Source organism: Salvelinus namaycush, chromosome 3 (genome assembly GCF_016432855.1).
Source record: "Salvelinus namaycush isolate Seneca chromosome 3, SaNama_1.0, whole genome shotgun sequence".
NCBI lineage: Eukaryota > Metazoa > Chordata > Actinopteri > Salmoniformes > Salmonidae > Salvelinus > Salvelinus namaycush.
This window is the reverse complement of record NC_052309.1, coordinates 67,875,754-67,888,054: the sequence shown is the minus strand read 5'-3', so window position 1 is coordinate 67,888,054 and position 12,301 is coordinate 67,875,754. Positions and strand designations below refer to the sequence as shown.

The window sequence follows — 12,301 nt, the reverse complement described above, 5'->3', positions numbered from 1 at the left end:
GAGTGGAAGTGATTTGCACTGTATGGGAATACCCCACCCGCTTCTATAGAGAAACTAATTTAACGCCCATCTGGCTGAGTCGGAAAGAAAGGCCCAGAATGATGTTCTCTCAGGTCCTAAATTCCAACCTTTGGTCTACTTCTCTATTTAAATATGAATTGTTATTTATCTAACTTTTACAATGGAATATGTTAATTTTCTGCTCATATTTTCACTGTTAAAAATTGTAAAAAAGCACGTTCCTCTCATGACCATTTTATCTGGCATGCGATGTTCCAACATGCTTGCTGGAATGTTCGTAGATCCAACAAACATACCCATGCAAAAAACAACAATGATGAGTTGTCGAATCTGTGAAAAAGTATTTGCTTTAGATGTTTAAATATGGAAATAATATCATATTTCTTATTAAACCACCACACAGTCATACATATGCTATATTTACATATTTTACACTGTGTTCATTTCCACATAAATATATGTATATATATATATATTTTTTTTTTTAAGTAATGAAGGGCCTACCATCGGCCCATCAAAATGCAAAATCATTAAAAGTTCTGTATTTTCCCATAACTTGGTCAATGTTACTTCCCAAAATCATGAGGGCGTTATGACCCAGGGGCTAATCTAAGCCCGAAATCACTGCCTCCGACTGACTCCCTGTGAAACTCCTGCAGAGGAACCCTGACTTTTCTGTCCCCTCCTCTCCGTCTCTCCAAGCCTGGCCAAGGCTCTGTACGTGCAAACAGACATGACCATTCCCTGGTGAAGAAAATCCTGGATAAATTATCCCGAAATCGTGTTTGGTTGGAGAAACGGAGGGCATGATAGAGAATAAGCATAATGGCCCCTACAAACGTTAAAGAAACCTGGCTTTCATTTTGTTTCTGTGTAGTTTTGGTCGCTCCGCTTCTGGTCGAAGCCCAGTATGAGAAATATAGCTTCAAGAGTTTCCCACTAAACGATCTAATGCCACTTGAATCTGCTTATGGACATGCTCTAGACCAGTATGGAGCGCAGAACTGGAGGGACAGCATCAAGTACCTGGAATTGAGTTTGCGTCTTCACCGACTCCTGAAAGACAGCGAAGCGTTTTGCAGCCAGAACTGTAGCACTGTCAGTCGGGACAATGATACCCTCTTCGCGGACAGCAGTCTCCGCATCATGCGGCATTTCTTACTCCGGGCTTCGTGCCTTAAAAAGTGCAAATCCAATTTTCCAGTGTTTACAGTAGCCTACCCAAAGAGAGATGTTCTGGAAGCTTTTGAGAAGAGGGTACCCTACCGGTACATACAATATGCTTACTACCAGGTGAGATCAAATAATTATTCGGCTGGATGGGTGGACATTAAATACATTTAGGGTAAGATATCCAAATAACGGTTTACAAATAACGGTCTAAAATAATAATAAAATAATGTCTACAATTCTGATGGTCACAGTGGTTTTCCCCTTTAGGAGATAATAGGCCTATTTGTAAGAATCTTAGCATATGTGGAATAAATTCTTAATTCTAATATTATCATATAATTGTAGCAACCTTTCCTGGCACACCTATTACACGATATGACTAACTAATGCGTAATAGGACGATATTTACATAGGCTACTGTCATAGCCTGATACTTCGAATGAAATATCATATAGTAACTTGTTTTCCATGAGCAAGACTGTGTCACAGGGTGACACAAGCGTGAAACAATAAAGTTTTTCCTAGACTTTCCTCAGCCCACCTGTTGAGAATGCCGCAAACTCAGTCGTTGAACACACATGCCACGTCTCTCTAACAGCGCCCCGTTAAACGGTCCCCCAATAAGAACAATCGTCTTATTATTTTCTACCAAAGCAAACACCACAAGTAGGCCTATGATGCAGAATACCAAGCAGGCAAATCAACAGTGTTCCCCGTGGCAAGATAAAGAGGATCTACTTTTGAAGTGAAAGTAAGCCAAACACTCGTGCCATTGGAATGTGCGTAAAATATACGTGTGCAACAATTTCTGCGGCCTGTGCGCACACGTGAGTGTTATCATTAGAATCTTTCCTCGGGCAAGCCCACTCCTCCACTGGAACGTATCTTCTCAGGGCATCACCCCTGGATGCTCTCAGCATCTGTCTCGATTTTAATTTTAATTTTATTTTTTCATCTTAATTTAACCAGGTAGGCCAGTTGAGAACAAGTTCTCATTTACAACTGCGACCTGGCCAAGATAAAGCAAAAGCAGTGTGACATAAACAACAACACAGAGTTACACATGGAATAAACAAACAGTCAATAACACAGTAGAGAAATCTGTATACAGTGTGTGCAAATGAAGTAAGGAGGTAAGGCAATAAATAGGCCATAGTGGCGAAGTAATTACCATTTAGCAACTAACACTGGAGTGAGAGATGTGCAGATGAGGATGTGCAAGTAGAAATACTGGGGTGCAAAAGAGCAGAAAAACAAAAACAAATATGTGATGAGATAGGTAGTTGGTTGGATGGGCTATTTACAGATGGGCTGTGTACAGCTGCAGCCGGTAAGCTGCTCTGACAGCTGATGCTTTAAGTTAGTGAGGGAGATGTAAGTTTCCAACTTCAGTGATTTTTGCAATTCGTTACAGTCATTGGCAGCAGAGAACTGGAAGGAAAGGCGGCCAAAGAAGGTGTTGGCTTTGGGGATGACCAGTGAAATATACCTGCTGAAGCGCATGCTAGGGGTGGGCGTTGCTATGGTGACCAGTGAGTTGCGATAAAGCAGAGCTTTACCTAGCAAAGACTTATGACCTGGAGCCAGTGGGTTTGGCGATGAATATGTAGCGAGGACCAGCCAACGAGAGCATACAGGTCGCAGTGGTGGGTGGTATATGGGGCTTTGGTGGTAAAACGGATGGCACTGTGATAGACTGCATCCAATTTGCTGAGTAGAGTGTTGGAGGCTATTTTGTAAATGACATTGCCGAAGTCAAGGATGGGTAGGATAGTCAGTTTTATGAGGGTATGTTGGCAGCATGAGTGAAGGAGGCTTTGTTGCGAAATAGGAAGCCAATTCTAGATTTCATTTTGGATTGGAGATGCTTAATATGAGTCTGGAAGGAGAGTTTACAGTCTAGCCAGACACCTAGGTATTTATAGTTGTCCACATATTCTAAGTCCGAACCGTCCAGAGTAGTGATGCTGGTCGGGTGGGCGGGTGCGGGCAGCGATCGGTAGAAGAGCATGCATTTCGTTTTACTTGCATTTAAGAGCAGTTGGAGGCCACGGAAGGAGTGTTGTATGGCATTGAAGCTCATTTGGAGGTTTGTTATCAGTGTTCAAAGAAGGGCCAGAAGTATACAGAATGGTGTCGTCTGCGTAGAGGTGGATCAAAGAATCACCCGCAGCAAGAGCGACATTATTGATATATACAGAGAAAAGAGTCGGCCGAGAATTTAACCCTGTGGCACCCCCATAGAGACTGCCAGAGGTCCGGACAACAGGCCCTCTGATTTGACACATTGAACTCTATCTGAGAAGTAGTTAGTGAAGCAGGCGAAGCAGTCATTAGAGAAACCAAGGCTGTTGAGTCTGCAGATAAGAATACGGTGATTGACAGAGTCGAAAGCCTTGGCCAGGTCGATGAAGACGGCTGCACAGTACTGTCTTTTATCGATGGCGGTTATGATATCGTTTAAGACCTTGAGCGTGGCTGAGGTGCACCCGTGACCAGCTCGGAGACCGGATTGCATAGCGGAGAAGGTACGGTGGGATTCGAAATGGTCGGTGATCTGTTTGTTCACTTGGCTTTCGAAGAGTTTAGAAAGGCAGGGCAGGATGGATATACAGTTGAAGTCGGAAGTTTACATACACTTAGGTTTGAGTCATTAAAAGTCGTTTTTCAACCACTCCACAAATTTCTTGTTAACAAACTATAGTTTTGGCAAGTCGGTTAGGACATCTACTTTGTGCATGACACAAGTCATTTTTCCAACAATTGTTTACAGACAGATTATTTCACTTATCATTCACTGTATCACAATTCCAGTGGGTCAGACGTTTACATACACTAAGTTGACTGTGCCTTTAAACAGCTTGGAAAATTCCAGAAAATGTTGTCATGGCTTTAGAAGCTTCTGATGGGCTAATTTACATAATTTGAGTCAATTGGAGGTGTACCTGTGGATGTATTTCAAGGCTTACCTTCAAACTCAGTGCCTCTTTGCTTGTAATAATGGGAAAATAAAAAGAAATCAGCCAAGGCTGTAGACCTCCACAAGTCTGGTTCATCCTTGGGAGCAATTTCCAAACACCTGAACGTGCCACGTTCATCTGTACAAACAATAGTATGCAAGTATAAACACCATGGGACCACGCAGCCGTCATACCGCTCAGGAAGGATATACGTTCTGTCTCCTAGAGATGAACGTACTTTGGTGCGAAAAGTGCAAATCAATCCCAGAACAACAGCAAAGGACCTTGTGAAGATGCTGAAGGAAACAAGTACAAAAGTATCTATATCCACAGTAAAATGAGTCCTATATCAACATAACCTGAAAGGCCGCTCAGCAAGGAAGAAGCCACTGCTCCAAAACCACCATAAAAAAGCCAGACTACGGTTTGCAATTGCACATGGGGACAAAGATTGTACTTTTTGGAGAAATGTCCTCTGGTCTGATGAAACACAAATAGAACAGTTTGGCCATAATGACCATCGTTATGTTTGGAGGGAAAAGGGGGATGCTTGCAAGCCGAAGAACACCATCCCAAACGTGAAGCATGGGGGTGGTAGCATCATGTTGTGGGGGTGCTTTGCTGCAGGAGGGTCTGGTGCACTTCACAAAATAGATGGCATCATGAGGGAGGAAAATTATGTGGATATATTGAAGCAACATCTCAAGACATCAGTCAGGAAGTTAAAGCTTGGTCGCAAATGGGTCTTCCAAATGGACAATGACCCCAAGCATACTTCCAAAGTTGTGGCAAAATGGCTTAAGGACAACAAAGTCAAGGTATCGGAGTAGCCATCACAAAACCCTGACCTCAATTCTATAGAAAATTTGTGGGCAGAACTGAAAAAGCACGTGCGAGCAAGGAGGCCTACAAACCTGACTTAGTTACCCCAGCTCTGTCAGGAGGAATGGGCCAAAATTCACCCAACTTATTGTGGGAAGCTTGTGGAAGGCTACCCGAAACGTTTGACATAAGTTAAACAATTTAAAGGCAACACTACCAAATACTAATTGAGTGTATGTAAACTTCTGACCCACTGGGAATGTGATGAAAGAAATAAAAGCTGAAATAAATCATTCTCTCTACTATTTTTCTGACATTTCACATTCTTAAAATAACGTGGTGATCCTGACTGACCTAAGACAGGGAATTTTTACTCAGATTAAATGTCAGTCATTGTGAAAAACAGAGTTTAAATGTATTTGGCTAAGGTGTATGTAAACTTCCGACTTCAACTGTAGGTCCATAACAGTTTGGGTCTAGAGTGTCTCCCCCTTTGAAGAGGGGGATGACCGCGGCCGCTTTCCAATCTTTAGGAATCTCAGACGATACGAAAGAGAGGTTGAAAAGACTAATAATAGGGTTTTCAACAATGGCGGCGGATCATTTTAGGAAGATAGAGGGGGTGGGGGAAGCATGGTCAGCCGTAGAGAAATGCTTATTGAAATTCTCGATTATCGTGGATTTATCGGTGGTGACAGTGTTTCCTAGCCTCAGTGCAGTGGGCAGCTGGGAGGAGGTGCTCTTATTCTCCATGGACTTTACAGTGTCCAAGAACCTTTTGGAATTAGTGCTTCAAGATGCACATTTCTGTTTGAAAAAACTAGCCTTAGCTTTCCTAACTGACTGCATATTGGTTCCTGTTGCATATCGCGGGGACTATTCGATGTTATTCACATCCAGAATTCTCATAGGTGTTCCAGGCATGTGTGTCAGCCAGTGGCGTGCCGTGGGCCTGGGGCCTGGGCCTTCAGTGATGTACTACACAGTCCCACCCGAATTAATCCACCTCATTATGATGCCATGGCTCTAGAAACTATACATTTAGACAGAAACGCAGTATAACCAGGCGTTGCGTCACCTTGAAATTGACAAATTGACATTTTTGGGTAAACAGTGTTTACCCAAAAACATGACACAATCAATGAGTCTTTTCAATATTTCCCTTCACCTTTTCATTGTGCAGCTCCGTTGCCCTGCGCGTTTGTTCTTTGAGCTGTCGATCCACTCCGGTGTCCCCAAAAGTTTTCAAAAGCACCATTGCTTGTTAGTGCCCAGCCGTACTTTGGTGTCTCGTTGCTGCCTTGGTTAGACAACTCAAGTTTGCAAAGCAAGTTTCCAAACACCAAATCGATCACTTGCAAATAATAGGCATTCCCAGCAGTACAGTTTGCAGTGCTTCTCGGAGCCAAGGAGCCTGTGAGCCATTGACAGCGCTCGTAGTTGAAACTTTGAAAGTGGCGAGCGAACGAAGCACTTTCCCGCCTGTGACAGGCTTTGTGGCGTCGGGCGACCTCTCCTTACAATGTCTAACTTTTCTTGAAAAGTTCGTCTTGAGAATGGCGTTATAATTATATCCTCGACCAAATCAATATCTTCTCCTCCTTCCGCCATTGTGGGTTGAAAAAACAGCTTAGTAGTACGCGAATTAATTCGTTTATCAAATTCAGTTTCCTAGATCCATAGGACCTGCCTCTCAATATTGGTAATCCAATCAAAAGACGTGCACGCACTACGCCTGCTAGCTGGCTCCTGTGTAACACTGGAGCCAGCCAGAAGGCGTACAATAGCCAACTCTAAAGCTGATTGGTTGACACTAAATTTTCATTTCCATTCACTATAAGCTACAAGCGCCCGCACTGTTGATTCTGAAGGCCTGAGGGCAGATTTTAGACCCCTGGCAACACATGATGGCTGAATATGATTGGATAAAAGATCTAACATAAAGACCAGCCCTCAAAATCTCAACCTGGGGCTGGAAGCAGTGCAACCAAGAGGAAAGCTATGAAATGAAGAGTATAACTCTTACTCTGGGGAATAATTTAATACATATTTGTGGGAAAATATATTTAAAAAAAAATTATATTCTGATGATGTTTAGGCCAGCAGAGAAGGCCTTGCAGGCCCTGACGGCCCACCACTGGTGTCAGCCAAACCGCTGATCTCATGGCTCTGTTAAGAGCGATCTCCATTTCTTCACTTGTTCAGATATACAGCAGTATTCCAAAAACCCTCCTCCATAAGACAGACCAAGGTCACAGTTTGAATCTATACACCATGGGTTCTTGCCAATTGCCAGGCTTAGCTACCACATAGTAATCTTTGAAAAGAGGCATACAGTATTCTTCTTACCGCCAAAAGTGTTGATTGACATTTGATCATTTCAGCACATGCCTTAAAGCCATATTGAGTCAGTGGCTGAAGCACACCTCTTAGCAGTTGGTGAGGTGATTTGAGGTTAGAAGTCATGCTATTCTGAGGACTAACTAGTGTTAGCAAGACCTGCTGCATGTAGAGAACCCCTTGCTTCAGCTAGGCATTTGTTAGAATGAGAGATGGTGTCTATAGACAACGATGACACTAACTACCAGAGAGCCAAGACCGACCAATCAAGACTACTGGACCCTATATGACCCATAACAATAATGATGATACATTCTGTATCTCCTCTCTCCCACAGCTAAACAACATAGAGAGGGCTGTGTCAGCGGCCCACACGTTCCTCCAGAGGAACCCAGAAGACCCCTTTATCTCCAAGAACATGAACTACTACAAGACCCTGTTTGAGCTGGACGAGTACCTCATCGACCACGAGGAGCGGCCCTACGAGGTCAGTGTGAGGTCAGCTCACAACCAGCCCCCATACACATCACAACTAGCTCTGACACCCATCACCTGGCACAGTACTAGAACTAATGAGAATGGCTGTCCAAGAAAAACTTCCAAAAGGACTAATTCAAGATAAAAAGGAGTTGGAGCACTGGAAGTTTTTCTTTGTAAGCCATTCTCATGTTTTTTGTCATTGTTGTTGTGCACCTCCTTTGTTTGCTGAAGCGCGAAGTCCCATCTGAACACAGTACTAGAACTATTCATTGAAAATATGTGTTGGTTAGTATGTTATTGATGGCTTTCTCGATCTAAACATGAATGGCGGAGAAACATACTACAGTATTTTTTTCACAACTCTGTTAGATTCTATTCAAATGTTAGTTGTTGTTCTGCAACTGCGTGCTATGTCCTGTCCCTTCAGCACATATCTAGTGTCTCTAACTGTGCTGTCCTTTCTGACCCCTGGCTGTTGTCCTTTCAGCCCATGTCTAGTGTCTCTAACACTTTGATTTGTCCTTTCTGTACTCCAGCCTGTGTTCCTGAAGGCTGTGAAACTGTATAACTCTGGAGATTTCAGTGCCAGTGCTCGGGACATGGAGCAGGCCACTACGGAGTACCTCAAAATGTACGACCTCTGCCTGGCAGGCTGCGAAGGGTCATATGAGGTCACAGAGTACAAAGACTTCTACCCTACACTGGCAGGTGAGTGTCTGACAAACCCCCATCTACTCATGGTCCCTATTGAGAGGGCAGAGACTCTGGTCATAGCAGTATAATCTCTTTCTCTCTTTCTCTCTCTCTCTCTCTCTCTCTTTCTCTCAGATCTCTACACAGAAGTTCTGAAGTGTAAAGTGAAGTGTGAGCAGAACCTGATGCCCAACGTCGGTGGTTTCTTTGTGGAAAAGTTTGTGGCTACCATGTACCACTACCTCCAGTTTGCTTACTATAAACGTAAGGACATGAACGTGTCACACCTCAATAGAGCTCCAAACTCTACTGCACTTGCATTTCATGACCAAAATAGTACAGCAACTATTCAGGTTGTTATGCAGTTGTCAGATGACCCAGCCTCCCTCTGTGCAGTGAACGACGTGCGTAACGCGGCTCCGTGTGCGGCCAGCTACATGCTGTTTGACGCTAACGATCAGGTGATGCAGCAGAACATGGTGTACTACCGCTTCTACCGAGAACAGTGGGGCCTGGAGGAGACGCACTTCCTGCCTCGCCCGGTGAGTAACCAGATTACTTTATATAACCTTGACGCCCAACTCAGCATCTCGATGTGCCCTCATCTAGAACAGTGGTATTCAAAGTCAGGGTCGCGACCCTGGGAACCGCAGTGGGATGGCCAATTTTTGTTGTTGTTGTATGGGACAATATACAAACGTTTTGGAGAAAGATAATAGAGAAAGATAATGGAGAAAGGGGAAAAAATATTGAGTAAATGTATTTATTGGTTTCTTTTCATTTTGATAAGAGATGAAAATGCAATGATTTAAAGGTTATTTGTTGATGTAAAAATCAAAATGTACAGATTATGGGGTGGGATCCCCATGAATTCTGGCGGGAAAAAATGGGGCTCTGGCTGAAGAAGTTTGAATACCACTGATCTAGAATTATGGTAATAAACTTTACCCAGATGAACCTCATTCCTGAACCTGATTCCAAACCAGATGTGTAATAGCTTCAGATTTGGGGTATGGCCTAGCTGTTGTTTCCTTACTAAAATATGCTATGGAGCACCACAGCTCCACAAAAAAAAACAAGAAAATGAAAGCTGTAACATATAGCTATGGCGTGAACACCAATTCCCTACAAAGGTGGTCAATTAAAATATTTTATATTCAAATTAAAAAGGATTAGGTCCTATAATTTCTTGGTTATGCCCTGCCAGTACAGCACTTACAGCAGCTGCAATGCCATCAATTAAATTAAACCAACAAATCTCCCTGAAACATATAGGCCTTTTTGAAACTGTGATCATTTCAAATGGAGTTAGTGGTGCTGTAGATAGATACTCCATGATATGCTGACTGGAGGGAAAATTAGCATTGAAATAAAGGGAAACGACATCAAATGTTTCGTTTTCTAGCTCTAAAAACAATGTTGAACTGTAGCTTTGTGTTCTCCTTGCATCTTGAGTCAACCAATGATATTGACGCACCACGTTTGTTGCGCAGGAGGCACTGAGGTACTTTAACCAAACGACCAAGCAGAGGGAAATGCTGGAGTTTGCACTGAACTACCTACAGACAGATGATGAGGTAAGGCTCGCCTGCAAAGGGGTGGAGATGGAAGTAACAGAGGAAACCAGTTTTTATGTGCAGGACAAATTCTGGACAGAAGCACCAAACTCAAAAGTAACAAACTGTAATAAATTGGCTGGTTCGCTTCAAATCTGGTAAGAATTTGGTTCTGGGCTGCTGAGAATATTTACAATGTGCAAAACAATGTTTGGGTACAGTAGCTAGTATGCTATTTTGTTTTGTGGGAGGTGACTGAAAAATGAGCGGCAAAGTGTTTGAATCAACTTGGTGGAAAGAAGTGGGGGGAAGGGACCAGTCAATCACAGTGTTTACTTTCATTCTGATTCTGACTACAGGGGATCTATGAGGGAGACTACTGTTGAGAGAGTGGGATGGATAGAGGTTGAAAGAGGGTCAGTAGCTGGAAGAGAGAGAAATGGAGAGAGAGATTGAGATTGACAGGGAGGGGCGTTGTGTTTTCCGACAGTGGAGTGTGGTATGTAGCTGGGAGGTGTCGGCCTCTGAGGCCCTGCCACATGCGTTTTTCTCTGGTCAGCCCCTCCCAGCTAACCACACAGCCTCAGCTTAGACCTGAGAGGGGGGAGGAGGACAGAGAAGGAGAAAATTACAGCATGCACTAGTAGTGAGAGATTCATAGGGAAAGAAAATAAGAGCCAAGAGAAAGGCAAAGAAAGTGTGAGAACGATGACAACGTGTTAGAAATATAACCCTGAGATGTCTGCCAAGTGAAATCAAGCCTCATCTTGAAGTGTAGATGTGTTGTTGTGTGTCTCTAACTCAGTGTTGTGTTCCTTGGCAGGATGTGGTGAGTCCAGAGGAGGTGGCTGCTCCCTCGGCCCCCCCTGACGCTGAGTTTGAGGGGATAGGAGATTACGAGGAGTCCTTCGTAGCAGACTGGTGGCAGGAACCCAAAACCAAGGGGGACGCTGGGGAACCTGCAGCCTGACCCCAAACACCAACTCCGCCATGAACACCACCCCTCCCCCAAACAGAACATTTCTCAAATCCCCTCTCAAAGAATATGGACAGCCCTGCAGAGCCAGACCCCATCCAGAAATGCCAGGATACTATATTTAGTACACCCCACACATGAAATTGTTCCATGGTGTATATGTACAAACACACACAGACACATCATTTCACAGCTTAAGGAACACAAAAGGGAATTTACATTGCCAGTTGCACACAGTTCCACCATTAGCAGGATCACACAAACACCCACACAGGACTTATTGAAGGTCAGAGCTGTCCATGTCTGAACTGAAAGCTAAATTGTGCATCTGTTTTGGTATATGGAAAGGGAAAAGAAAGGGAAAGGGGGATACCTAGTCAGTTGTACAACTGAATGCCTTCAACTGAAATGTGTCTTCCGCATTTAACCCAACCCCTCGAAAGGTGTATTATAATTGTTAATACTGTATGACTGTTATTGTTATTGTTACATTTCTTATTTAATGAAATGATTTGCCTTTGTGCCATAGCCCTGGTCATATGGCACTGATCTATGCCTTCTGTCAATATCTAGGATGTTTGATGTTGAATTCTGACCTATTGGAGGTGTATTTTGTGGGTCCAGCGGTAAGATAAAAATCCACACAAAATTCTAAGTGAACAACAGCAGAAAGTGTGGAATAAAGTGTCGTATTATTTTAGTACATCGCTGTTATTGTCTCTTTCAGCAAACCCATTGCAGTACAGACATACAGTAGAATGGAAACTTACTTATGACATCCTTAGGATGTGTTTACACAGGCAGCCCAATGCTGATCTTATGCCCAATTATTGGTGGGATTATTTGAGATACTCTAAGGAGGTAGGGTTTGAGACGTTGTTTTCAGACCTCAACTCGGTTTGGGGTGTAGGGTTTGAGACGTTGTTTTCAGACCTCAACTCGGTTTGGGGTGTAGGGTTTGAGACGTTGTTTTCAGACCTCAACTCGGTTTGGGGCGTAGGGTTTGAGACGTTGTTTTCAGACCTCAACTCGGTTTGGGGTGTAGGGTTTGAGACGTTGTTTTCAGACCTCAACTCGGTTTGGGGCGTAGGGTTTGAGACGTTGTTTTCAGACCTCAACTCGGTTTGGGGCGTAGGGTTTGAGACGTTGTTTTCAGACCTCAACTCGGTTTGGGGCGTAGGGTTTGAGACGTTGTTTTCAGACCTCAACTCGGTTTGGGGCGTAGGGTTTGAGACGTTGTTTTCAGACCTCAACTCGGTTTGGGGCGTAGGGTTTGAGAC

The 12,301-nt window shown here is 43.6% G+C and overlaps 1 protein-coding gene across 1 annotated transcript; it reads left to right on the top strand.

Moving 5' to 3' along the window:
- The first annotated feature begins 699 nt into the window (after nt 1-699).
- LOC120035703 (endoplasmic reticulum protein SC65-like) lies at nt 700-11,724 on the top strand. Its single transcript, XM_038982268.1, has 7 exons — nt 700-1,314; nt 7,654-7,803; nt 8,333-8,504; nt 8,625-8,753; nt 8,886-9,031; nt 9,983-10,066; nt 10,869-11,724. The coding sequence occupies exons 1-7, from the start codon at nt 847-849 to the stop codon at nt 11,013-11,015; spliced, it is 1,296 nt and encodes a 431-aa protein (XP_038838196.1). The 5' UTR covers nt 700-846; the 3' UTR covers nt 11,016-11,724.
- The last annotated feature ends 577 nt before the right edge of the window (nt 11,725-12,301 follow it).

Coding starts and splice junctions, on each gene's coding strand:
- LOC120035703 (XM_038982268.1), top strand. CDS start 847: ATGGCCCCTACAAACGTTAAAGAAACCTGGCTTTCATTTTGTTTCTGT. Junction 7,804..8,332: donor ACGAGGAGCGGCCCTACGAG/GTCAGTGTGAGG, acceptor TCTGTACTCCAG/CCTGTGTTCCTGAAGGCTGT. Junction 10,067..10,868: donor ACCTACAGACAGATGATGAG/GTAAGGCTCGCC, acceptor GTTCCTTGGCAG/GATGTGGTGAGTCCAGAGGA.